We start from the raw sequence: 25,268 nt of genomic DNA on the forward strand, positions 1-25,268 counted from the left end.
TGGGATATATCAGAACATTAGATTGGAGGACATCATGATTTGGGGTGCGGCGAGGAACCCAACACACATTTGGAAGAAAATCACTAATTTGATGATCAGCCTTCTTTTGTCTTTTCTCTAAGTGGCATCTTGATCTCTTCCTCTGGCTGAGATTTTGGCCTGCAGCTTCTCCACTCAGGAATCTCTGTCTTGGTCTAGCCCAGGAAATAGATATGTTTTTCCTAGGAACAGAGGTGACCTGCTTCTACCTGGTGGCCTGGATTTGAGTTCCCTGCTGCCTTCTTCTTTTCTTGGCATTTGGGCTCTCATCCTCTTGGTTTGAAATTTGCCCTCCCTTTATCTCCATCCAGGCCAAAGTAGAGAAAAAAACAGAGGCAGTTGCTACAGCTCGAAAGCCTGAACCTAATGCAGTCACTAAAGCAGCCAGCCCCATTGCAAGTGCGCAGAAACCGCCTGCTGGGAAAGTGAGTTCTGTTTAGACTTCCCTCTGGGAAGTAAAGATGGTAACACTTTTCTTCCAGCATGAGTCACTTTCCCTTCTATTATACGTTTTTCCTGTCCTTGACTAGTTTCTACTTCTTTCCCATGTTCCTTCCTCTGCTTGATGACTCAGCCATCAGAAACTTTTTTAATAAATCCTGAAAGCAAATAGAGTTGGGAGCCCATTAACCCCCTGGGGACTATCGGCTCAGCTGGACAAAATGGATTTAGAAGCTGTCAGTCACTTCCTTTACACTGACTCTGATCCAAAACCCATCCACTATGTGTAAAAACACAGTGCACCTATGTTCTTCATAAAACAGGGCAGTGGTGATTTTCTAGTACCCAGAATCTTGCAGTCCCTTTCCTCTAATTTGAATTAGAAGGCCCCTCTCATAAAGCTCCTGAATGTGGAGATAGTTCAATTTGTCCTGATTCCCCAGATCACCCCTTAACTGAAAGTTGGGATGCTCATCCTCAATAAAAACCAACTTAGGAATAAGGAACACAGCATCTCCTGGAGAGCAGAGGTTCCTTACTCTATCTCCATGCCCTGGAAGTAGGCCCCTCCTACCTGCTGTGTGTGGGGCTTCTCTGACCAATGGATGCCAGGAGGCCTGGACTTCAGCCCTTAGGGATTAGGGTGCAAAATCTTAGACCAGAGAATTCGTACAGTGAGTGTGTAATAGAGAGGAGGTGAAGAAGGTTGTATCATGTCTTCTGGTCCTCGACTCAGACAAAGACTCATTAGGAAGTAGTTGTCTAACCAGTTATGTATCATTAAAGTTGTGAAGAAGGGCCACTGGGGTTGTAGCTCAGTGGTAGAGAGCCTTGTCTGGCATGGGCAAATTTTATAAGACAAGGATTCAAGAATGGGTCTTGAAAAGATCTGGACACCTGTCTGGGTTTGATCCCCAGCACCATAAAACAAACAAGCAAAAATAGTTGTGAAGAAGGCAAGAAATGACAAGGTATGCTTTGACACTGTGACAGCCTATATGGTTTCAGCTAACGCATTTGTGTTGCTCATTTCCGGGGAGCCATTTATATACAATGCAATGGGATTGTGCATCTTTAAAGAGCCTCTTCTCTTTTTTTTTTTTTTTTTTGCGGTGCTGGGGATTGAACCCAGGGCCTTGTGCTTGTGGGGCAGGCACTCTGCCAACTGAGCTATATCCCCAGCCCTAAAGAGCCTCTTCTCTTTGTACTTGAAACTCACAGGGCATAGGATTAAGCATCTGGAAGATTCAAGAAGCTGTTTTTTCCCTTGAATCAAAAATAAGCCTAGACCTAAACCTCTGTTGCACTGTTTTCTCAAGCCCTCAGACAGATGGATTAAGTGTAAAAGGTGCTGAAGCCGAAGTCTATGCTCCCCCCAACCCCAGCATCCAAGTTAGCATATCTATCTGCCTTCTTTTACAAGCAGTGTCTTTTCTTCTCTTAGTATCAGACCTGTGTCCTGGTAGCCAGCTGCCCGGTGTTTCTCAGAGCATCATTTGCTTCCTAGAGTGAGTCTGGCTACAGTAATTCCAGGACTCAGATTCAAGGGGTGAGCAGGTCCAGAGGATCAGGACCCTTGCAGAGCAGAACCAGTGACACTACTATGCTCAGCTTATGAGGAAGGGGCATGACAAGAAGATGGAGCTGTGCCTGGATGGGTGTGGGCATAAGGGACCCACTGCTGTCTGGGCCTTGTGAACCCTAGCCCAGCACCCAAGGAACCATGATAAAAACCATGTAGTACTTGTGCAACAACCACTTCTGTCCTCGTGTTGTTTGTTCACCTTTCACTCCCTTTCTTACTCTTTCAAATTTCATTCCTGCGTTTTTCCCCACTACTTTGCCAAAGGTGGGGGCAGAGGTTCAATGACTCTGTTGCTCATTGTGATCAAATATGGACTCACAGTCTGCCTTGTGTCAAATCTAACCAGCCCTCTCCCTTTGTGTTGTTTTTTTTCTGTTCTCTAACACTCCAGGTCCAGATAGTCTCCAAAAAAGTGAGCTACAGCCATATTCAGTCCAAGTGTGGTTCCAAGGACAATATTAAGCATGTCCCTGGAGGTGGTAATGTAAGTATAAGCTCTGGCCAGTTGATATCTGAGGCATAGTCCACTGTGGGGAGACCTGGGGAGAGTACTCCTGCCCTTACAGACAGGACCACGATGGCCTGGGCTGGGGCTTTCTCCAAGAAGCAGTCCAGCCAAGTGAGGGGCTGCTCAGTCGTGTTTGGACTGGGTGTGTCCCAAAACATTAGCCAGCAACATTCATGTGTCTCTTCTCACTCCAGAGGGTGACAGGCTCTGGGTCTTCCTCCAGCTATGTAAGAGACCTGGTGTGAGGGGAACAGGCCTGTTGGCTGTCTTGTATCTGTGCCTGGGATGCACACGTCTGTCTGTATACATTTGTTGCTCCCAGGGAGTTCCTACACTGAGACAGGTGTCCAGATCTTTTCAAGACCCATTCTTGAATCCTTGTCTTATAAAATCAGAGAATTAACATGTTCCTCCTACCCCTTCTCTGCTTTTCCACTTATCTTTATTATTCGTCCTTCTCTACTTCCCTTCCTTCTAGAACTCTTCTCTTGCTACCTTCTTTTCCCTTTTCACTTTTCTACTCTTTCCTCTCATTTTTTTCCTTTTCTAATCCCTTCCTCCTTTTAGTCTCCTTTCCTGCCTTTTCTTTTTGTCCTTTCCTCTCTTTTGTCTTTGACTGTCTCGTGCCAGCAGTATGATCTGTGTTGGTGACGTAGGTGATTCCAGCTCAAAGGGAGCCTCTGATGCAGGGAGAGACTGGTAGTCTCATTTAGTATGTAGAGAAAATCCTGTGTGTTTTTCACTTGTCCCTGTGACAGTGCCTGGGCAAGCAGGACTCTGCAGGGCTGTGCCAGGGCATGTTGTAGAGCTGTCCACATGGAACCCTGCCCTCTCAGTTTCTCTTGGGTTCATTTGGTTTCTTTTCATTACTGTCCTGATCTGGGTTAAGTCCTATCCTACTTCCCCTTTTCCTTTCCCACTCTGTGCCCTGCTCCTACCGTTCTACCCGTGATCTTACAAACAGCCACCAGCAGTTTTATTATGAAAAATGTGTCCCTTCTTGCCCCTCTCAATGCCCCCTTCCTACAGATTCCTCCTAGTCTTCTCTTCCCCAGAAACTCTTCCTGGTCTGGACTGAAGCAGTCTTTGCCCTCACAGAGCCTGGCCAACTGGTGTTGGTCACACATTAACCTCCCTGGGGTGGAGTCAGCTGCAGTGGCTGAAACTTTGAAAGGCAGTTTGTGTTTGAGGTAGAGATTCAGCCTATGAGGAGCCCCAGGTAGGCACTGACACTAGCTTTTCTTCTTGGGTTCTTTGCCTGAGTAGAAACAGACTGAACAGTAATCCCCATGGAGTTGGTTCTCGTGTGTGTGAGATGTAGAAATTCATTTGTACATGTTGTGTAAGAGCTCTAAGTAGTCAATGGTCAGCCATCACCCTCTGGGATCTTTCCATGCTATAAATCCATGATTTCAAACAAGATTTTTTTGAGGGTGAATGTGCTATTTTGTTATTTATTTTGGTAGTGGGGATTGAACTCAGGGGTGCTTTATGACTCAACTATACCCCAGTTCTTTTTGTTTTTTTTATTTTGAGACAGGGTCTCCCTAAGTTGCATAGGGCCTCACTGAGTTGCTGAGGCTGTCCTCAACTTGGATCTTCCTGCCTCAAACTCCTGAGTTGCAGGGATTATAGGTGTGGCTGAATGTGCTGTTTTAAAGCATTTTCACTTAAGGAGGCTTCCTTAGAGAGTATTGGGAAACTGCCTGTGAGCAGTGTCTCCAGCTGGGAAGATGAGTGTAAATACCACTGGCCACTAAGGACAGCTAAGTCCTTAGTTCCTCCACAGCATCCGTCAGGCCCTCCATAATGCCACCCTAAACAAACATGTCATTTAAAAATAGTGGGCCCACTGTGCAGTCCTGAAAGTATTATATCTCTCCTCTAATTATAAACACACAAACGCATGCGAAGGCACACACACGCACACGTGTGCACACAGCAAGTCTGTGGTTACTGCCAGAATGAGAGACTTGGAGCAAGATGCCAGTCCTCCTCACATGCTCCCCAACTACAAACAAATACCACTCGATGAGAACCAGAGAACATCAGGGGAAGGGAGAAAGTCAGGTGATGTGTTCATTTATCCAATGTAGCAGCTTCTTCTGTGGATGTCCCCAGTTTAAGATTTTATGGCCGCCTTGGTTCCGTTTCCCCCTTACGAGGCAGAAAATGTGTGCCCAGGGACTGGGGTTGTAGCTCAGTGGTAGAGTACTGCCTAGCATGTGTGAGGCATTGGGTTCAATCCCAGCACCTCGTAACAAATAAAGAAAGGTATGGAAAAAAAAATAAAGAAAATGGGTGCCAAGAACTGTTGGCACCTCACTTCCACAGCATACTTTGGCATCTGCATTAGGCCTGCAGATTCTCAGAGTGGTTCATCCTGTGGAAACATATAGATAAGGAGAGGTGCAGTGGATGCTGTCGCACATGAAGGTGTCCTTTGAGAGACCATCGTGGCTTTGCTGACTCAGGCTTCACTGAGGAGGGGATATTGGGCCAGCCTGGGAAGGTGGCATACATTTTAGGCTAGAAAAAGCCCACAGTTCTTGGAAGCTAGAGCACAGGATGGAACTGAGTGACCAGGGAAGGAAAGGAGTTGTATCTTAAAGGTGGTGCACCTTGTTATAACTAAGTGGGCTAAGTTAAGCTTTCTTAAACTTTTTATGGAAATTCTTTTTAATGGAAATTTTTTATATTTTGTTATTATTTTTGTGTTACTGGGGATTGAATCCAGGGGCACTTTACCATGGAGCCACATCCCTGTTCCTTTTTTATTTTTTATTTTGAGACAGGGTCTTACTAAATTGCCAAAGCTGACCTCGAACTTGTAATCCTCCTGTCTCAACCTCCTGAGTAGCTGGGATTACAGTTCTACACCACCATACTCAGCTTGGAAATTTTAAAACATACAAAAGTAGAAAAAAATGGTAAAATGAACTTGATATGCAAACTCAGCTTTGTTTACTATTTCCATGGCCAGTACTAGGTGATAGGTGTTTACCTACCCTGGTTATTTTGATGCCAGTCCTAGATATATCACTCAACTGAAAATGTTTCATTGTATAAGTTAAAAGGATAAGGACTCCTAAACAGGAGTCCCTTTTTCTAATCCATATAAAGCATTTATTGTAGCAATTTGGCCACCAACTCCATAGTTGGGGAGTTTCACCTCCCAGCAGGTACACATTTAGAATGTGTTATAAATTCCATCCACATTGGAGATATGTATAAATATCTGTGGAATGAACCATGGCCTGAAGCAAAAAGAAGAAATTGTTCTTATCTAGGCAAAACTGAAGCCTTTTGGGGAAAGATGGGTAAAGTAGAGGCTGTGTGTTTGTGCAGTGGTAGCTTCTCTCTAAATGATGTGGAGCAACTACTCTATAGTTCGTGATGGTGTCCCTTCATAGATGATGTGAGGAAGAGGGGATTGAAGCTAGAACCACGTAAGACTTCGGAGAAGGATGAGGAGGAGAATGTGAGGGGCTCTGCAGAGCTACAGAGGCAAGAGCAAGAACAGCTCGAGCAAGCTGACCACTATAGGTAGTGACTATCCCCAGACTGTGGGTAGAAGTACAAAACTACAGAGGTCACCATGTCTCTCTTCATGGAACATAGTGAGGACATGCTTCCTGACACTGAAGAAAGACTGACAGGCCCTGAGAAGGTGGTTACCTGTCTAACAGTGTTCAGCCAAAATGGTGAGCCACCTGCTGGTAGAGCCCAGAGGGCCACTGCAGGAAGGAGTTGATTGTGTTGGAAAACCAGACTCTTCTGCAGGCCCAGGGCCACTCTGAGGAACCCTGAACTCCTCATCCAGGAACGCAAAGTACTCCTGTCTATAGATAGTGTTCCCTGTATTGACTCAAAGGTGTGCCATCAGTCCTGGTACTGAGATGCTTTTCCAAGGTTCACGAGGGACAGGCATAGATGAAAATCCAATGACCACTTTAAAAGCAGGACCAAGTGTAGAGGACACCCAAACCAGTCTCCATCACAGGGCATATCCTGTACCATGATTTATTTGGAATAAATAACCTTATGAGACACTTTATCCTTTTAATCATTCACCAAACATGGACAGATAGTCAGCCAAGTAAAGGCCTTATGTGGAGGCTTGCAGGGAGCAGAAAACGAATCAAGCATAGCATAGCATCTCAAAAAATAAAAAGCAACACCTGAAAACAATCTGTCTTTGACCAGGTGGTCAAACTTCTGGGCATCTTGCCCAAAGTCAACATGAGAGTCACAAACACTTTGCATTTGCAAAGATATAAACTGCTGCCATGTTTATAGAAGTGTAAAATTAGAAATATCCTAAATGTCAATATGAGGGATTAGGGTTGATTTATACCACATGTTACATTTGTTCTGTGGCATTTCTTCTCATTTACTATCTTTTGTGGGAAGCTATTGATGCCATGGAGTCAACACTTACAGAATCATGTGGGGCTGTTTGTCATCTGTGGGGAAGTACATTGAAAAGAACTGGAAGGAAATATGCCAAAATGTTATCATGTTCCTGTGGGTGAGGGATTGATGGGTAGGATTTTGAGGTGAAACAAAAGGAATATTTCAGGAGAGCCTTAATGTTGGCAGTAGTGCCATTTGAAGGACGCCCGAATGGTCTACAGGGAAAAGCGTGCATGCTTTTATGTGAGAGAGAGAGAGAGGGAGAGAGAAACAGGGTATGGTCTGTGGGATGTGGTCAGAGCTGAAGAACAGGACCAGGGTAAATTGAAGACTCCTTTAAGCACCTTGGGAGTTTGACCCTGTCCTTGAATAGACAGATGGGGGTTTACAAGTAAGAAAAACCTTGATGTGGGAAGATTATGAGGGTAGTGTGGATTTGGCCCTAATAGTGTACCCTTTCTCTGAGGTAGTAATTTCTTCCTGTTCTTCTCCCTAGGTTCAGATTCAGAACAAGAAAGTGGACATCTCCAAGGTCTCTTCCAAGTGTGGGTCCAAGGCTAACATCAAACACAAGCCTGGTGAGTGGCACCTCTGTGCCCACGGACGCTCTCTAAGCAGATGGTCCTGCTATGGGTCTGCTGGTTCCTCTGGCTGCGATGGTTTCATGTTATAAAGACTCATGGAGCCACCTCCCCCTGAGGACCCATGGTAGAAACCATAGGGTTCTCAAACCCTGTCAGGGATGGCAGGGTGCTGCTTCCCTGTTGGAGGAGGAATAGCTTGTAAAGGCCCCATTTGCATAGCTGTTCTCCAGTGCCTGCCGTGTGCCTGGCACCGTTGACCTAGGCCTAGAACAGAGCCGAGTGCTAGGTTGAGGACATGACCCTGCCTCCCAGAGGAGTATTCCAGAAGCTAGTGCTTGATGGAGTGCTAGAGAGTAGTGGTTGGGACTTACCTGTCAGATCCAGGAGTAAAACATCTCCTAAGCAGTGATGCTTTGGTACTAGAGGAGAGGTGTTCATGAATGCCACCTAGGCCCAAGGGTGTGGATCTTAAAACTTCAGCAGTGCCATCTTCTTCCCACAGCATAGTTGGCCCAGAGTCTCTGAGTAGAGTTGGGTCTCCTACCTTGGCTGTCACCTCACAGCCCTGTGTGTCCCAGTTCCTGGGTACATAGAGCATCTTGAGGTGGGGAAGTGTCACTGCAGTTGCACACACTGTGGCTGGCATGTCTGGCATCTCTCTGATGAGCCCTCTGGGTCACCCAAGGAGAAGGCACAGAAACACCCTCCCCTCTCAGCAGTAGTGGCTGTCTTAGAGTTGTGCTGATCCAAACAACTAGACCCGGTAGTACACACATATAATCCCAGTGGCTGGGGAGGTTGAGACAGGAGGATCAAAAGTTTGAGGTCAGCCTCAGTAATTTAGTGAGGTCCTAATAAGCAATTTAGTTAGATTCTGTCTCAAAATAAAAAATAAAAGGGACTTGGGATGTAACTCAGTAGAAATGCATCCCTTGATTAAATCCCCAGTACCCCAAAAAAAAAAAGTTGGGACACGGTGGTGCACACCTGTAATCCCAGCAACTTGGGAGACTGAGGCAGGAGGATTGCAAGTTTGAGACCAACCTTAGCAATTTAGTGAGGCCATAAGCAACTTAACAAGACCCTGTCTCAAAATTTAAAAAAGGACTGGGATTGTGGCTCAGTGGTTAAGTGTCCCTGGGTTCAGTCCCCATTAGTGCCCCTGCACACACACACACACACACCCCAAAAAAAAGATCAAAAGAATTTGGTCCTTAACCTATTTTTTTTTTTCTTTTATCTGGAAAATTAATTTCTGTGAGAATAACATCTTTCCCTAGTGACACTAAGGGACTTGAGGTCTAGTGTTTGCTAGACCTAGCAGTGCGGTGCATAGGACACCTGGAAAATTCAGCAAGAAGCTAAGTATTGAGGTTTACAGTTTGGAGAGAGAGGAGATGGATGAAGAGGGCTGTTTAAAAGGGAAACAGACTACTGAGCATAAGAAGGGTTGGGTGCCCAGTGTGGGCAGACTAACCTGCACTTCCCCCTATGATCCTACGGCCTGTCCAGCCAGTGAGTTCTGAATCTTGCCCAGTGTACAGGTCACCTTTGCTTAGCACTGGATCCTGGGGCTGACCTGGACCATGCCTGTCCTTTCTCAACTTCCAGTTCTGAGACCACCTCTTTGCTTTTTATAGTTACTTCTTTTCACTGCAGAACTCAGGTGATATTCTCATTCTGTCCCTGTCAATCACTAGCTTGGTGGTGACTCTGAGCAAGTGACTTCTCTTTTCCAGCATCAGCTTTAGTCCCTCAGAAGTGAGGATGAGAACCCTGACAGCACGTTGGTGTCAATTCAGGGAAGCTGTACCTGAGAAACACCATATGGGCTAGGTCAAGGGCGTCACCACCCTGTCAGGAGGATCATAAGCACTGCTCGTCTGGGCCACTGTAACGGGGTTGCCCTGGAGTCAGTGTTCTGCATGCCAAGTGCCCAGCCTGGTCAGGGCTGAACAGGCCTCAGCCTGGCACTGTGGGTATGGATGAGGACGGCTGTCCCTCCCTGAGGACATCCTCAACTGCCAGATGGAGAGTGTCTCACCTCAGTAAGTGTAGCCCTATGACAAGCCTGTTCACTGTGCCACCTCAGGGCCACCCAGGAGCAGGTCACATTTCTCCCTTTTCTAGATTGGGCACGTGGCCAGGTTCCTGTTTCAGGCTCCTACCGCAGGGTATTCTCCACCCGCTCAGTGATTGTTTCCTTTCTGGTTCCAGGTGGAGGAGATGTCAAGATTGAAAGTCAGAAGTTGAACTTCAAGGAGAAGGCCCAGGCCAAGGTGGGATCCCTCGATAATGTGGGCCACCTGCCTGCAGGAGGTGCCGTGAAGGTAGCGAGTGGGTCACTGAAGGAACAAAGCTGGGGAGGGGTCTGATTGTGCAGCTAGGATCAGGGTCCAGTCAGGTGGGCACCTGTCACCGCCCCTCAGTCTCTTCAGGAGTCATATCTCCACCCATGCCATTGCTGTTTTCCCATTATCCACCATCAGTCCTGAGCAAGGCAGGAGTGGTGAAGAGGCCCCAGCGCTGCCACCCTCTCACCTATCAGTTGTGTGGCAGAACCTTGCCCCTGAGAGCCATGGCCTGCCTTATGGAATCCATCCCAGCTGTTTTTCACATGATGCTCAGTTGCCTGTCATGAAAGGGGATACAGCATCTTCAATGCAGCCTTCATGTCAGGTTCCATTCTTAGCCTGGGTGCAAGAGTCTGCATTTTCAATTGCCAGTGACAGCAGATTTGGCATGACCTTGGACCCTGCCTCTGGAGGCCTGCCCAGGTCCCCTACCCAGGGCTCTGGGAGAGAACCCAGGTGGCAAATCTCCCCTCCTCAGGACTAGCCGGGCCTCTCCTCCCTTCCTGCCCTCTCTCTTCTCCTCCCTCCCTCCTTCCACTGTACCATGAGACACTATGTGTGTCCTAGATGCTGTCTGTCCTTTGTTCCACGTCATGGATGGGTGGGGGACCTTGGGGGCAGTGTCCTTTAGGCTTCCAAGCAGAAGAATGCTGCCTCGGCTTGGGGAAAGCTGAGCAGGGGGCAGGGGTAAGAGCAGCTGCTCTGGCCTTCCCTCTGCGTCTGCTCGCCTGTGCTGGTCCTTCCCCAGCCCATCCTTCCTTTCCATTCAGATTCCAGCCCCACTCAGGTTCCATGAACATTGTCCTGGGATGGGGGGTGGGTCCTTCCTGAGGATGCTGTTCTGGTCTCGTTTTCAACCAAATCTGTCTCAGTAGGACATTAACTGAGGTTTGGCCCCTTGTTCAAGTCCACACGGCAGGCAAGTGCAAACCAGTATTCACACCTGGGTCTTTCTGACTCTAAGCCTTACGTTCTTTACATTATTCACATTGTCTTCCTTTATTATTTCTGGATTATTTTTCTAATATGCAGTCCTGTTTCTTTATCTGTTGTGATTAAAAAACAAAGAGAAGTCTCCATTGTCACTTTTTGGGCATTCTGGTGCTCAAGCTCACTGGTGCTTCCTGTTATTCCTTCTTTTCTCCTTTATCCCCACTGAGTGTTCAGTGTCCCCTCTTTCTGTGATGCTGACCAAGTCCCCAAAGCCTCCCTGACTCACACCCTCCTTGGATATCTTCCTGCTTCCCCTGTGTCCCTGGGCCCCAGAATATGCCCCAGTACAGAAGAGCTGCATGTCAGGGGGATGTGACCACATAAATGAGCAGGCAGGGTGCCCATGGACTGCTGAGCACCCCTCCTGTACATGCTGTGCAGGGCTGATCTGGGATTGTGGGGAATCAGAGGTGACTTGCAGTATCCCCTCTTCCCAACCAAGTCCCAGCCGTAGCTCCCGGTCACCCTTCAGGCTTGCTGCTGTCTGTCCTGATAGCACTTTAATGTGGTGCTGGCCTTGGTGGAGGTCTAGCCTCAGAGAGGCTTCACAAGGCCCCATGTGCCACAGAGGGACCCCCAGGGCTTATCACCAGGCACTGAGTGTGGGGGAGGGAGAGACACCATCCAGATTCTCCAGGTGACTGTGCCTTGAGCTTGAGCCAGTGGGTGCCGGGCAGTGGGGCTGTGTGTGAGACCCACCACCATCACCCCATCCCACTCCCTCCCCTACTGATCCCACATTGTCTCCCCCACTGTTTCATTGTAGACTGAGGGCGGTGGCAGCGAGGCCCCTCCGTGTGCGGCCCCCCCTGCTGGGGAGGAGCTGGCCATCTCTGAGGCAGCGCCTGGAGCTGGCGCCCCCACTTCAGCCAGTGGTCTCAGTGGCCACACCACCCTGTCGGGGGGTGGTGACCAAAGGGAGGCCCAGACCTTGGACTGCCAGATCCAGGAGACAAGTAAGTGGCTGGGCTCGGCCTGAGGGCCTGCCAGGGGCCCTGCCACTGGCTGAAAATTGAAAGTCCTTTGTTTTTTGACTAGAGTGTGGCCTAAATTTTAACACAGTAACCTTTATTTTCCAGGCATCTAATGATGACATTCTGGTCTCGTCTTCCGTCTCCCCTGTGTTCCTCCTCTTGTCTCCCCCTTTACCCTCTCCCTTCCCTCCTCCCGTGTCACTGCAGATTGAGACCTACAGGCTGACGTTCCGGGCTAACGCCAGGGCCCGCACCGACCATGGGGCCGACATTGTCTCCCGGCCCCCCCACTTCCCTGGCGGCCCAGCTTGGCTCCCGGGCCCTTGGCTCCCTTTCCCGGGGCCGGGTACTAGACCCGTGAGCACCTGGGTGCTAGGCAGCCCCCTAGGCCCCTGCCCTCCTGCCTCGCTTGCCCAGGGCAGCAGCAGTTCTGCCCCCACACCTCCTTCCACTCTCTCCCAGGGCCCAGCTCCTGGCTTTGTTCCTGTCCATCACTGCTCCACGGCTCCATGGAGAAGGTTGGGAGGGGAATGGGGTGGGTTGGGGTCCCATGGGATGGAGGAGGGGGAACCAGATTCCAACCTCCTTTGTTTGGGTTTTCTGGACGAAACCCAAAAGAAACTGACATACCGTCCCTTCTCCTTGGGTCAACCTGGAGGGAAGAGTGGAGGTGGATTCTGTGATGGCTGGGCACTGACTGCATCCCCTGGAGCCTGCTAAGCCACTGCCTCTCCCTTTGACCCCACAACGGTGCCCACCTATGCAGCTGGTGCCGGCCCTCTTGCTGCCCTGCCCCAAGTTAGTTAGGGGTTGGTGCTGCCTGTCCCGCTGCTTACCATACCTGCCTAGCTGCTGTCACACTCTCTTTATTCTTTTTCCTAGTAACCTATAAACTGGTGGAGTAGTTGTGCAGGTTGAAGCCATGTGTAAATGAGAGTCCTCAGTAGGTGTTAAAGGAAACAGGGAGGGAAGATGATCCTAAGCCTCCACCTAGGAGGATGTCAGGCGTTGGGGGCTGCCCTGCTCTGGGCAGGGAAGTGCGGTGTGGTGCTGCAGCCTGGTGAACAGGGCAGGCATACTTGGGCTGGTCGGTGTGGACTGGTTGTATTGGTATTTTGTGTGTATGCTGCTTTTCTTTTCTAACCAAGAGGCTGGTTTTGGCATCTGTCTCATTCCCTGGGATCTGGTGGTCAGCTGTGGGATGCAAAGCCAGGGCTGGAGAAATGGAAAAAAGGTCATGAAGGTCAAAACGCTTTAGGTCTAGGACACTCAAGCCCTCATGTCCAGGGAAGCCTGAGATGTTCCAGAGCTCATATGGACAGTGGGGAATCAGGTCTGGAAATTTTAAAAAGTAAAAGGCGTGAGAACGAGCCATTCCACTTCCCTTCTAACCTGGCTGGAGAGGAGTGGGGAGAGGCAGGAGAGGCCAGCCTGTGGAGGGGTGGCCACCCAGCTGGGCCCACCTGTGGGATGGCTACAGTGAGGAGAAATCCCGGGAATTGTATTGACACGATTCTTATTGCACTTGTATTTTTTGTATTAAAGTTTGCATGGTTTCTAATAAAGGATTAAAACATATAAGTTTGTAGTGAAGTGGCCTGGGCGTTTCCACGGGCTTCTCTGGAGGGGCATTTTCTGCTGTGCAGACTTGCCTCAAGAGGCTGACCCAGACTTGGCCCCTCTGGCCCTGCTCTTGAACTCCACAATCTCCACTTCTGCTCCTAGCATCTCTTTATGTTCGAATTTGATCTCCATGCAGAGGGTGGGCATCCCTGGACCTGAAGACCCTCCCCATTTCTGGGGCAACTGTGTCTTTGGGAAAGCTTGACATCAGATCCCCAGCTTCCCAAGCACATGCCAAGAAATTGCACAGGCCTAGTGGAGAAGTGCAGCCCAAGGCAGGGAGGTGGGATTTCTTCCCAACTGTCTGCCACGTGCTTTAACTGTGCCAGGGACCCTAGGACACCAGTGTTCTCTCAGCAAGATGAAACTGGGGTAAAGGAAGTGATGGGTACTGGACCTGAAGGTACCTGCTACCCTCCCTAGTGTTGATCCTGGGGCCTTGAGGAATGCTGAGGTTGACAAGAGTCTCTGGGTCCTTTTAATCCCTTGGCCAAGGATTGGGAGGGAGGTGGCCCAACGGAGAGCTCTCTAGGTAGTCCATATGAGTGGTCAGTGTTCCTGTCTGGTCCCAGCTCCCTTGAAGGGTCCTACAAGCCGGAGAACCTGAGAAGGCTGGCGTGACAAGATGGGGACCCAGCGGCCCCTGTGTGATGTGTACTACTCTGCAACCATTTGGGGATGGGACAGTCCTGGAATACTTCCAATTTGCTTATGGCTCAGCCATTACCCCTGTCTGTGATTCTGTTGTATTGATTTCAAGAGTAAATAAAGCTGCCTGATGTCCCACCACATAGGTCCTGCGTTGCTTGTCTTGATTTGTACCCATGCATGCCCACCTCATCCTGTGTCAGGGGCCTTGTGTGCACTGCACTCTGTCCCCTTTGTGCATACCAAGGACAGACAGATGCTCTGTGTGCTTGCACCATGGTCACCACACCACCCAAGGATGATCAGGTGGCCTTGGCTGCATGGGAATCACCATCTTAACCTACAAGGTTACAAGGACAGTGACCATCTGACAAACTCCCCATAGTGCGGGCACCCCTAGCAGCAGCTGTCAATAGTGGGGCTGGCCAAGCAATTCAGGCTAATTGACAGCAGTGGTGGCTCAAACTCTTTTTCTTTGGGTGCTGGGGATTGAACCCAGGGCCTTGTGCTTACAAAGCAAGCACTCTACCAACTGAGCTATCTCCCCAGCCCCTCAAACTCTTGAGGTGTGGAATCACCAAGCCCTTCTCTCCCCTGAGACTTGGGCCATAGCCAGCCTGCCCCCTGAGCACTAAAGATCTGAGTCTCGCCTGTCCATACTTTTTTTCTTCTTCTTGATACAGGGATTGAGCCCAGGGGCACTTGACCACTGAGCCACATTCCCAGCCCTTTTTAAAAAACATTGAGACAGGATCTTTGCTGGCTTTGTGATCCTCCTGCCTCAGTCTCCCGAAGTCACTGGATATAGGGTGCCCCACCAGACCCAGCCATGCTTTCATTCTCAATGTGGGGAACTGTGGCCCACGGTGCAGAGTGCCGAGGCCCCAAGGGAGGAGCAGGTAAGCAATGCTCACAAGGGATAATAGAACTTTATTTTAAATAAACATTTGCACTCTGTACACAGCCCCAGCGGAAAGAGGGGCTCAGTCATCAGCTGTCTTGCGCACGTCAAAGCTGCCACATGGTCCTCGCAGCAGTTCTGCCAGCAGCGCAAGCAGCTGCCCATGCTCCTGCTGCACATGTGGTGGAAGTGCAGCCAGCTCGCGGCGCAGGCTCCGCTCCACCATGCGGCCCAGGGCCCGTCGCAGCTCCCTCAGCAGCCGCACAGTTCGTGAATCGCCCTCCAGTCGCAGCAGGTCACTGTCACTGAGGGAAATGGTGGCCCGGCGCCCATCATCTGGTGAAGGGAGAAGACAGTGGGGAACTGATGAGGGGCCAGGCCTCTAAGAACATGGAACAACAGTGTATGAAGGGGCAGGGGCCAGAAGCCGAGGTACGTACCTCGGACGTGGACATCCCCATCAGTCAGCAGCAGCACAGCCAGTGGGTGCACCTGGAGGAGTCCCGGACAAAGACACTGCCATTGGACTTGACAGCCATGAAGTACGTCAGCCAGCGGCTCCGTAACCGTGTGGCCTCCCTATGGAACACAGGGCTGGGTGAGGTCACCCTTCTGGCCCTTCCCAGCTGCCCTGTCCAGTCCTGCCTGCCCCCCACCTGTTGATGGTGGACTTGTGCAGCAGGATGTTGCCAGATTTGGTCCTGTACGTAACACTGTTGGGCTTGAACTTCCCCTGCCGGGTCACCTTGCCCTGCCTCACCTGCAGGGAAGGAGGAAAGAACAGGTGGAGTTGAGCAAGGAGCAAGGAGCTGGGGAAGGAGGCTGGGAGCTGGGTCAACTGCTTCTGGAAGAAGCACCTGGATGAGGTTGGGGGTAGAGGCCGGCCATCAGCACACCCTTCACCAGCTCCTCTTCCTCACTGTACTCGTTGCACTGGGCAGAGGGTAGCGTGCAGTCCGAAGGCTTCCCCACCAGAAGGCCTCATAAATGTTCTCTGAGAACTGTTTGATGAGCCCTGGGGAGGCAAGGTGCTGAGTGAACAGAGGTCCCTGCCACAAAGTGGCGGAGGAGGACAATAAAAGCTTTGCATGGCAGGAAGGGTTGGGAGCCAGGCGGGGGCCGGGGCTGACCGTGGATGAAGCGCAGACTTGGTGCATAGAGTCAGGTTTTCCTCCAGGTAATTCTCCCGGGAAGTGCGGTCCTGCCAGCGCAGCACCTCCTCCCAGCCAGCCACAGCCCGCACAAAGGCCAAATGGTCACTGCCACTGTCATGGCTCAACAGTGCCTTCACCTAGGAGGAGAGAAGGTACTGAGACCTCAAGAGGAGCCAGGAGATCACCTCAGAATAGCAGGTGATGGAGGGCTGGATGGGACAGCCAGAGGACTACAGGAAGGGACTGGGTCTGACCTTGTCCACCTCTGCCAGATTTCTGCAGGCTGCTGCTGAACGGGTCCCGGGTGAGGCAGGAACCACCACCAGCAGTGGGTGCAGGCAGCGGAAGATGGCTGCCAGTACTATGGCCTTGGCCAGCCGAGGGTCAGTGGAGATGTGGGCTAGGCGCTGCCCCAGGGTGGTCAGGTACTCCGCTGGTCCAGCACCCCTGCAAAACAGCTCAGCTGTCAGTCCTACCCACGAGCCACTCAGTCCAGCCCAGCCTGGTCCGGCCCAGTCTACACTCACCGATCTCCTGAGCAAGATGACAGCTTCATCTACCGCCTTGATATTTGGACTGTCCACGGCCTTAGAGAGGAACTCCACTGCCTATGGCAAGAACAAGCCAGAGCCCTCGTGAGCCTGCACCTCTCCTGCCCCTTCCAGAGTCCAGCCCTTGCCCAGCCCTGCCTCTGCCGCACCGTCTTCTCAGGCATGTGGATCTTGGCTTGCAGCACCAGGTTCTCAAGAGGCGTGCGCAGGATTCTGGCACTTGGAAAGGGACCATTTTCTCTAGCCGACTCCGAGGGAACAAGTGGTAAGCAAAGCCTGACTGGCAGCGGCCTGCCGCCCCGTCGCTGTATCACATTGGCTCTTGACACCCACACAGTCTCAAGGCAGGACACCTGGGGAAAGGGACAGGTGAGAAGCCATAGGCCTTCCTCAAATACCCCCCCTCAAGGCCGTCTTGTAATAAGGACACTGAGATCCCACAAGTTTGGTCTTCTCAAGGCACAACAAGTCTAAAGTGCATCTGTCCTACAGGCCACCTCAGAAATGAGATCCCCCCAAGGACTGGGCTCAGGAGAGAGGTGCCACCTTGGTCTTCAGGTCGTAGCGTTCCTCCTTGTGCAGGCCGCTGTCCACGACATGCACAATGTCATTAACTGTGATGGAGGTCTCAGCAATATTGGTGGCCAAGACGATCTTGCGCACCCCAACTGGAGGCTGCTGGAATATGGCCTTCTGGTCCATCATGGGGATGTTGGAGTGCACTAAAGGGCAATAAGATGTACGATGTCTATGGGCATTGCTCCCACCAGAAGCAGCTCCTGGGTGGGGGGATCTGGACCCCCATCTTTTTTCTTTTGTTTTTTGTGGTTCTAGGATTGAACCCAGGGGTGCTCTGCCATAGAGCTACCTCCCTAACCCTTTTTATTTTTTTATTTCAAGACAGGGTCTTGCTAAGGCGCTGAGGGTCAAACTCACAATACTTCTGCCTCAGCCTCCTGAGTTTTCTGGGATCACAGGTGTGTGCCATATGCCTGGCTTGGCCCCATCTTGATGAAACCAAGGCCCAAATCGTGTGTCCAGTGAAAGTGCAAACTTGGTCAAAAAACTTGAGCTCCCCAAGTCCCAAATGGGTCACGAAGAGAAGGCAAGACTAGTTTTTGGGCTCAGATCAAGGCTCTCACCTGGCAGGATGAGGTACTTGCTCTCGTGCATGCCCAGGGCCTCCTGGAGGCGTTGCTGCACTCCTTTGATCTCCTGCCAACCAGGCAGGAAGCACAGGATTCCACCTGTAAAGGGGCCCTGCAGGCATGAGCCGGTTGCTCCGGCAAGTAGGTGGTGGGGTGGGCATGCTAGGCGGGGGGCAGCACCCACCTGGTTCCCCCCGGGCATCGATGTGCAGACCAGATCTGTCACAAGGTCCAAATCAAGTGCGCATTTCATCCTCAGACTGGGTGAAGGGAAGAGAGGCTACAGTCACAGCTCTGCGGTGCGGGATCCATGCACAGTGTATGGCCACCATGACTTCGTGAGACACAGCCCCTGACCCCAACCTCACATACTTGCCACTCAAACATGATTATTCCGGATTTTATGAAGGCAACTGTGGACTGGGGAGGGAAACTTGTTCTCAGCTGCAAGCCACAGGGACTGGGAGAGGGGAACTCCAGAGGATAGGCCAGGAGCCCTGGGTGGGATGGGGTGGGAGCATCCTCACCTCATGGTGCCGGTGCCGATGTGGGTACTGGTGTTTGCCCAGCTTGGCGAGGATGTCCTCCAGGTAGTGCTCCTTGACGGGATACATGAAGCCAGGCACCTTGATGACAGGGCAGCCACCAAAGTAGCGGGAGAAGCGCTCATTATCGCCTGTAGCACTCATGAGCACCAGCCGCAGGCCCGGGTTGAGCCGCTGAAGGCCCTTGAGCAGAATCAGCAGGAAAGTCTGTGTTCACATCCCGCTGCATGGACCTCATCCACAATAACATGGCTCACACCCTCTAGGCTGGGGTTGCTCTGCAGCTTCCGCAACAGAATGCCCACAGTGCAGAACGCAGGCCCCACCTCGGCTGGGGGCTTGCCTTTCCAAGCGCACCTGGAAGCCCACATTCCGGCGCAAGGAAGGGCCCAGTTCATGGCTGACCCGCTGTGCCACAGACACAGCTGAGATGCGGCGAGGTTGGGTGATGATCACATTGCAGCGGGCACCACGGCCCTCGGTCACATATCGCTCTAGCAGCAACTGGGGGATGCGCGTGGTCTTCCCACAGCCTGTGTCCCCAGAGATGACCACGACCGGGTGCTGCTCAATGGCACTGAGGATGGTGTCCCGATGTGGGTCCACAGGTAGCTGGGGAGCCTCCTGCCAGATTGGCCCTCGCCGCCGCCACAGCTCTAGCAGGCTCTGGCTCAGTCGTACCTCCTCTGCTTCTGACAGGGGCACGTAGGGCTTGCCTGTTATAGGGTCACTCAGGGGCCCTGAGTCCTTCCCCAAGGGCAAGATGTCATCACTCTGCAGCCGAAGCTCTGGGGAGATCCATGAACTGTCCACAGGGTACTGGGGGACAAGGAGGCAAGCAAAATGGTGAAAGAGAAATACCATCTTCCTCTTTCACGCACAGTCAGCCCTTCCACAGGATTCGTCTGGGTCGGATGTTAGGGTCTGACCTTTGGGGCCGAGGACTCAGGTCATGATAGTCCTAAGACTCTCATGGCCAGACTGGGCTGCTTAGGGCAGGGGACTCCCAGTCTCCATTCTCGGGGAAGAACGGGGAGACAGCACTGCCTGCTGCAGGTGGAGGCCTTCAGTCTGGAGAAGGTGGAGGCATACAGATGGCAGGGGACCAGGGGCCTCTTACATGATTCAGGAAGGTCTCTATCTTGCGGAGAATGGGCTCAGGCACCTGGATGGTACACGGTCGGCGCTGTGTCTCACCCAACTCGCGCAAGGAGGCCAGGTTATACATGGCATGGGTAAGCGGCTCATTGTTCCTGTCCACCAGGCCCAGGCTCTGCAGAGGGGAAATACATAGTTCAGTCTAGGATGTTGGTTTAGACAAGCTCAGGAGCTCCAAGACACATGTGCAAAGCGACCTATTTCCTAAGAGATTTTGGTTTTCAGCTTACACAGTAAAGAAGGGAGAAATCAGGAACCAGGAAAATGTGAATCTCCACAAAATAACAATTTAAGTAGTCTACTAGTTAAAATCAATTCAAGAGCTAAACCTAGTCGCACAGTGGCACTCGCCTATAATCCCAGCTACTCGGGAGGCTGAGGCAGGAAAATCCCAACTTTAAGGCTAGCCTGGGGAACTCTGTGAGACACTCTCAAAGTTTAAAAAAGGGGGGGACTGGGCACGTAACTCAGTGGTAGAGACCCCTTGGGTTCAATCCCCAATACTGCCAAAACACACACACACACACACACACACACACAATGTTAAAAAAAAAAAGAAGACATAAACCTGATGTATCACAGCAGAATGGCCCTAACCTGCCCAGGTATGGTGCCCTTGAGGAGAAACAACGCTGCAGCTGGAGCTCCCCACAGTGTCCAAGAGACCATCTCATCTCTATGAGCTATGAGCACCCATTACATACTTGAGGCCAACTAGGCCAGGTCCTGAATGACCGCACCATACACCCGACAGGCTACTCCTCCCTGGGCTGCCTCACCAGAGCCTCACCACCAGGATCCTTCAGCCCTACCTCAAGGTCTCTGCATGGCCTCTGTTCCATCTGTGACCCCATCACATACAGAAATACACAGAATTTCTTATCAAAGTCTGTAACTTGGTAAAATAAGTCACTTAAAAGGAAAAAAGCTGTACCTTGTTTTCCTACATACCTAAACCCCCTCACAAGAAAGAAAATGAGGCATCGTGACCCCTCTGGTGTATGTGTAAAACCAGTCACTGTCCCTAGTCTTATGTTCTCATCCCATGTAGGGTCAGGGCTGTGCTCACATTCCAAGCCAGAGCCAGTGCTCCTTGAGAAAGCCTTTCCCTCTCCAGGCACATCCCCTTCCTCCGTATCTGCTGGCACCATTGGCTCTAAGGACCTCATGGACAGGGATCTGGTCCTTGGACCAGAGATGCCGACACAACCACCTTCTCCCAGGACTGCACGGTTCTACCCGACAGCATCTGCTGAGGGGCGACACAGCATTGCAACTGCTGCCAGTGCAACCTGCTCCTCTGCCACACATCACCATCAGAGTTTATGAACAGCAAGCAGAATTTCAGACCTTTCCAAGTCTTGCCAATTAGTCCTAGTTCTGCTCTCTTGAACCAGAAGCAGAGCACACCCACGCCTTCACACACCTCACCACCTGTGTGCTCCCCTCCCTCTTCTATTCTCCACGTTCTCCTTACCTCTCACCATCAGCTGGACTTAAAATGCAGTTCCCAAAATCAACTTGCCAAAAATACACCTGATCACTCCAACTGATCACTTCCTCTTGCTCTGCAACTAAACCTCTGCAGTCCCAGGTTCCAATGCTAGTCCCACAACTTCAAAGTCACTTCAAGGAAACTTCCAACTGTAGATCACACTGCCTTCACCTTGACATTTCCCTCCTCAATCTTCATCCCAGATGCACATCAGATTTTTCATTTGGCCACAAAACTCAGGTCATCAAGATGTTTTTGTACAGTATGCCTAAATTCATGCCTTTCAGAACAATGATGTCTTTTTCTGGCTTCACCTAGGTTCTGACCCAATGTTTACAGGCTGCACTCATAAGCAAAAGTATTTCCATGGAGATTTTGGGGGAAGTCGTAGAAATAGTAACCACAGAGCCTACAGGCAAGGTTGGTTTACCAGGTCCTCCTCTGTCCATGCCCAAGGCTTAATATAGTGGTTGTTACTTCCTAAAAAGACCAGTTTGCCACAGGCAGAAGGGAGCATCAGGACATTTTGACACTTCATACCAAGGACGCTCCTGTACTCACCTTAAGTTTCTTGCAGGCCAAGGCTGCTGCCTTGTTCTCAGCCTCTGCTTTACGGCGCCCTTTAGCAACAAAAGTCATGGGACAGGGCCAGAGCAGAGTGAGAGTAGACAGCTTGGTCTTGGTGCCCACAGTGTGGAACTGCATGAGGTTCTAGACAGAAGGTAAGCAAGAAAGTTACAAAAAGGCAGGGAATGGAGAGAGGTCTGTGGCAGCCTCAAAATGCCAAGGGACCCAGAGATGGAATTAACAACAACCTCAGTAGGTGCCAAACATCGGTCACACTACAAGTGCCACTATACAGCCAGAAGCAGGTCTAGCAGAGATGGGGCATCCTACTTCTGAGATTGCTTCTCATGCTGCACTTCAACTTCCAGATGGTGTCTGGACAAAGTCACTACCTATCTTCCTAGCTCACTGTTACTCTCGGCACCTTCAGGGCAACTGAATTGAAGCTGTCAGTGTGAGCTAAAAACAAGGCACATCTTAGGGGAGCTAAAGGCCCTGCACCAAAATCCCAGATAATCAAAGCCCCTGGGTATGGCAAGATAGCCACCCAGATTCCTAAGCCAACCTCCATGCCCAACCTCCATCTGTGAAGAGAGCCAGGTCATCTACTTCAGTTTCCGGCCGTGCTCCCTGTGCTCCTGTGTTATGACTTCCCTCCTGTCCCTACTGCATTACCCTTCAAGGATTCTGTGTCCCTCCATCTGGCCTAAGTGAGCTGAGGGAACAGGCAACCCTTAGCCATCCTGAATCCCTGTGGCTTCCCGGACATGCTTTTGGAGGGAAGCAGACATGAGCAAGTAAGCCACCCCAGCGCACTCCCAGGAGGCCCAACTCACCTTGGCCGTAGAGGAGGATGTTGCTATCTGAATCACCTTGGCCAGAAGGGTTTTAGAAGCGGGAACTGGGTCAGAGCCCTGATAGCACTGTCGTCGTCTGTCATTTCAAAGGAACCTCCCTGGAAGTACCCAAACATTATTTGAAAAAGTCTGTTCTCTACCTGGGCCAATTTCCCCTAAGTTTTCTGGACTCCAGGTGCTAGGACACCCTATCGGTGCAGCAGGTAGCCAGGTATCACGAAAAGGTGGGAGCCTAGGCTTTGCCACACCCATGGTCCTCACAGACACATTGCATATCCCGTGGCTTCCCAAAAGAGGAAAAAGCAGAGGGCGGAGGAAGGCAGAGGAGGTTGCAAAGACTCTGCGGGAGCCAAGTGGTCAGCTGGAGAGAGGGTCCATGCTGCTGTTCTGTGGAAGCTCAGCCACAGCACAAGGACCACACTTATACCATAGCAGTCTGCCCCACAGATTAGCAGATGCACCAATGAGTGACAGTATGTGCCAGGTGAAGTGTGGGACAGAATGCTCCCATTCAGAAGGTTCAGGGAATATCCCCCCTCCCCACATAAAGGAGCAACCAGTTTCCCCTACATTACCCACCACTATACCTTGAGTCCCTGAGTGGGGTGTGGGAGTCCTGCTGGGTCATAGACAGGAACTCGGTAACATCAATGGTCCCCTCTTCTAGCTCTTCTTCCTCATCCTCCTCCTCCTCTCGACCCAAGGATCGGGAAAGACCCCCAGGTCCCCCTGGCCGAATGCTTTCAGGATTCAATTGCCGCCAAGAAGTGGGGGGCATGGTGGGTTCCGGGCGCCACCAGCTGTCAGCCGGAGATCCAAAGCGATCAGCTAGTACTCGATATTTGGCTGCATCAAATAGCTCATTCCGGGGACCTAGCAGACCCCATCCCTGCGGGGGAAAGGACACTGTGAGGATCACAGCCTCTTCACACCTTAGTCTGCCTAGACAATGTCCAGCTACAACATAGGTCATTTGTGTTGTGGAGTTATGCTTTTTCACCTGTCTATCTGCTTCAGCCCCAAGTCCAGAAATGGACAAAGAAAGTACACTTAAAAATGCCTAGCTTTTACAGATGAAAATAGTGAGATAAATGCATGCATCTATGAGACCAAAAAAACTCACAGGGTAACAGGGGAAAAGATACATTCACACAGGAATCTAAGAAGCTTCAGTAAATATAGCAGCTAGGAAATAAATATCAGATACCATCCAACAGCGATAACTTCTGCCACAAAAATCCTATGCTGGGAATACATTCTACAGAAATAAACTGATATGTTTTTAAAGTCATTAATATAAAAATATTCGGTAAATCTGAAGGATACAAAGTCTACCAACAAAAATAACTTGTTTTTCTCTTTATATCAATAACATTCTATCCAATAAAGAAATCAGGAAAAATTCCATTTACAAATGCATTGCAAAAAGACCAAATAATTAAGAATAAATCTAGTCCACAGAGATAAAATACCTATACAGTGAAAACTCTAAAACACTGACGAAAAAAAACTGAATAAGACAAATAATTGGAAAGATATTCCATGTTCATGGGTTGGAAGAAATGGTATTATTAAAATATTCAGACTCCCCAGTGCTACATACAGGTTCAATCCAATCTCATAAAAATTCCAAGGGTATTTTTCAAAGAAAAGAAAAAACAATTCTAAATTCTTATGGAATCACAAAAGCCCCAAATAGCCAAAACAATCTGAATAAGAAAAGTGAAGTTAGGCAGGCATAATGGCACATGCCTGTAATCCTAGCAACTCAGAAACCTAAGGCAAAAAGGATTGCAAGTTTGAGGTCAGCATGGGTAAGTCAGTGAGACTCTGTCTTAAAACAATTAGGCTGGAGATATCACTCAGTGGTTGAATACCCCTAGATTCAATCCCTAGTACCACACCAGGAAAAAAAAAAAAAAAAAGAAAGAAAAGGGGCTGGGAATAAAGTTCAGTTGGGAGAGTACTTGCCTAGTATGCACAAGGCCCTGGGTTCAATGCCCAGCACCCCAAAAAAAAAAGAGGCATCACACTTCCTAATTACAAATTATATTAGAGTTAATCAAAACAATATGGTAGCTGGACATGGTGTATGCCTATAATCCCAGCATCTTGGGAGGCAGAAGGACGGCGAGTTCAAAGCCAGCCTCAGCAACAGCAAGGCGCTAAGCAACTAAGTGAGACCCTGTCTCTAAATAAAATACAAAATAGGGCTGGGGCTGGGGCTCAGTGGTAGAGTGCTTTCTTAGCATGCGTGAGGCACTGGGTTCAGTTCTCAGCACCACATATAAATAATATATAAAATAAAAGGTCCATCAACAACTAAAATTTTTGTGTGTGTGTGTGGTGCTGGGGATTGAACCCATGCAAGTGCATGCAAGGTAAGCATTCTACCAACTGAGCTATATCCCCAGTCCTAAAAAATATTTAAAAATAAATAAATTGGGCTGGGGAAATAACTCAGTAGGTAGAGTGCTTGCCTTGCAAGCACAAGGTCCTGGGTTCAATCCCCGGCACCACACACACAAAAAAATTAATTAATTAATTAATTAAATTTAATTAAATACAAAATAGGGCTGGGGATTGCCAAGTGCCCCTGAGTTCAATCCCTGGCACCCCCAAACCAAGCAACCAACGAACCAAAAAGCAGGGTTGGGGTTGTGGCTTAGTGGTATAGCACTTGCCTACCATGTGTGAGGCACTGTGTTCAATTCTCAGCACTGCATA

General features: G+C 50.2%; 2 protein-coding genes across 2 annotated transcripts in view; one reads left to right on the forward strand and one right to left on the reverse strand.

Annotated features, from left to right (window-relative positions):
* Map4 (microtubule associated protein 4) overlaps positions 1-12,393 on the forward strand; it is a 114,820-nt gene extending 102,427 nt beyond the window's left edge. Inside the window, 6 exon segments of the mRNA XM_047532339.1 lie at positions 351-464; positions 2,457-2,549; positions 7,486-7,567; positions 9,791-9,903; positions 12,102-12,199; positions 12,201-12,393. Coding sequence (XP_047388295.1) covers positions 351-464; positions 2,457-2,549; positions 7,486-7,567; positions 9,791-9,903; positions 12,102-12,199; positions 12,201-12,255 — 555 coding nt within the window. The 3' untranslated portion in view covers positions 12,256-12,393.
* Positions 12,394-15,075: 2,682 nt separating this feature from the next.
* Dhx30 (DExH-box helicase 30) overlaps positions 15,076-25,268 on the reverse strand; it is a 28,569-nt gene continuing 18,376 nt past the window's right edge. The window contains 31 exon segments of the mRNA XM_053743319.1: positions 15,076-15,402; positions 15,507-15,563; positions 15,566-15,645; positions 15,723-15,826; positions 15,924-15,938; positions 15,940-16,040; positions 16,043-16,081; positions 16,197-16,227; positions 16,229-16,357; positions 16,475-16,495; positions 16,497-16,537; positions 16,540-16,653; positions 16,744-16,828; positions 16,921-16,982; positions 16,985-17,067; positions 17,069-17,124; positions 17,318-17,493; positions 17,914-18,018; positions 18,104-18,133; positions 18,136-18,166; positions 18,168-18,179; positions 18,447-18,668; positions 18,670-18,690; positions 18,692-18,782; positions 18,784-19,283; positions 19,585-19,737; positions 21,679-21,828; positions 22,521-22,576; positions 22,579-22,639; position 22,881; positions 23,129-23,430. Of these exon segments, the coding sequence (XP_053599294.1) occupies positions 15,149-15,402; positions 15,507-15,563; positions 15,566-15,645; positions 15,723-15,826; positions 15,924-15,938; positions 15,940-16,040; positions 16,043-16,081; positions 16,197-16,227; positions 16,229-16,357; positions 16,475-16,495; positions 16,497-16,537; positions 16,540-16,653; positions 16,744-16,828; positions 16,921-16,982; positions 16,985-17,067; positions 17,069-17,124; positions 17,318-17,493; positions 17,914-18,018; positions 18,104-18,133; positions 18,136-18,166; positions 18,168-18,179; positions 18,447-18,668; positions 18,670-18,690; positions 18,692-18,782; positions 18,784-19,283; positions 19,585-19,737; positions 21,679-21,828; positions 22,521-22,576; positions 22,579-22,639; position 22,881; positions 23,129-23,430 (3,183 nt within the window). The 3' untranslated portion in view covers positions 15,076-15,148.

The sequence above is a fragment of the Sciurus carolinensis genome, chromosome 17, assembly GCF_902686445.1.
Source record: "Sciurus carolinensis chromosome 17, mSciCar1.2, whole genome shotgun sequence".
Classification (NCBI taxonomy): domain Eukaryota; kingdom Metazoa; phylum Chordata; class Mammalia; order Rodentia; family Sciuridae; genus Sciurus; species Sciurus carolinensis.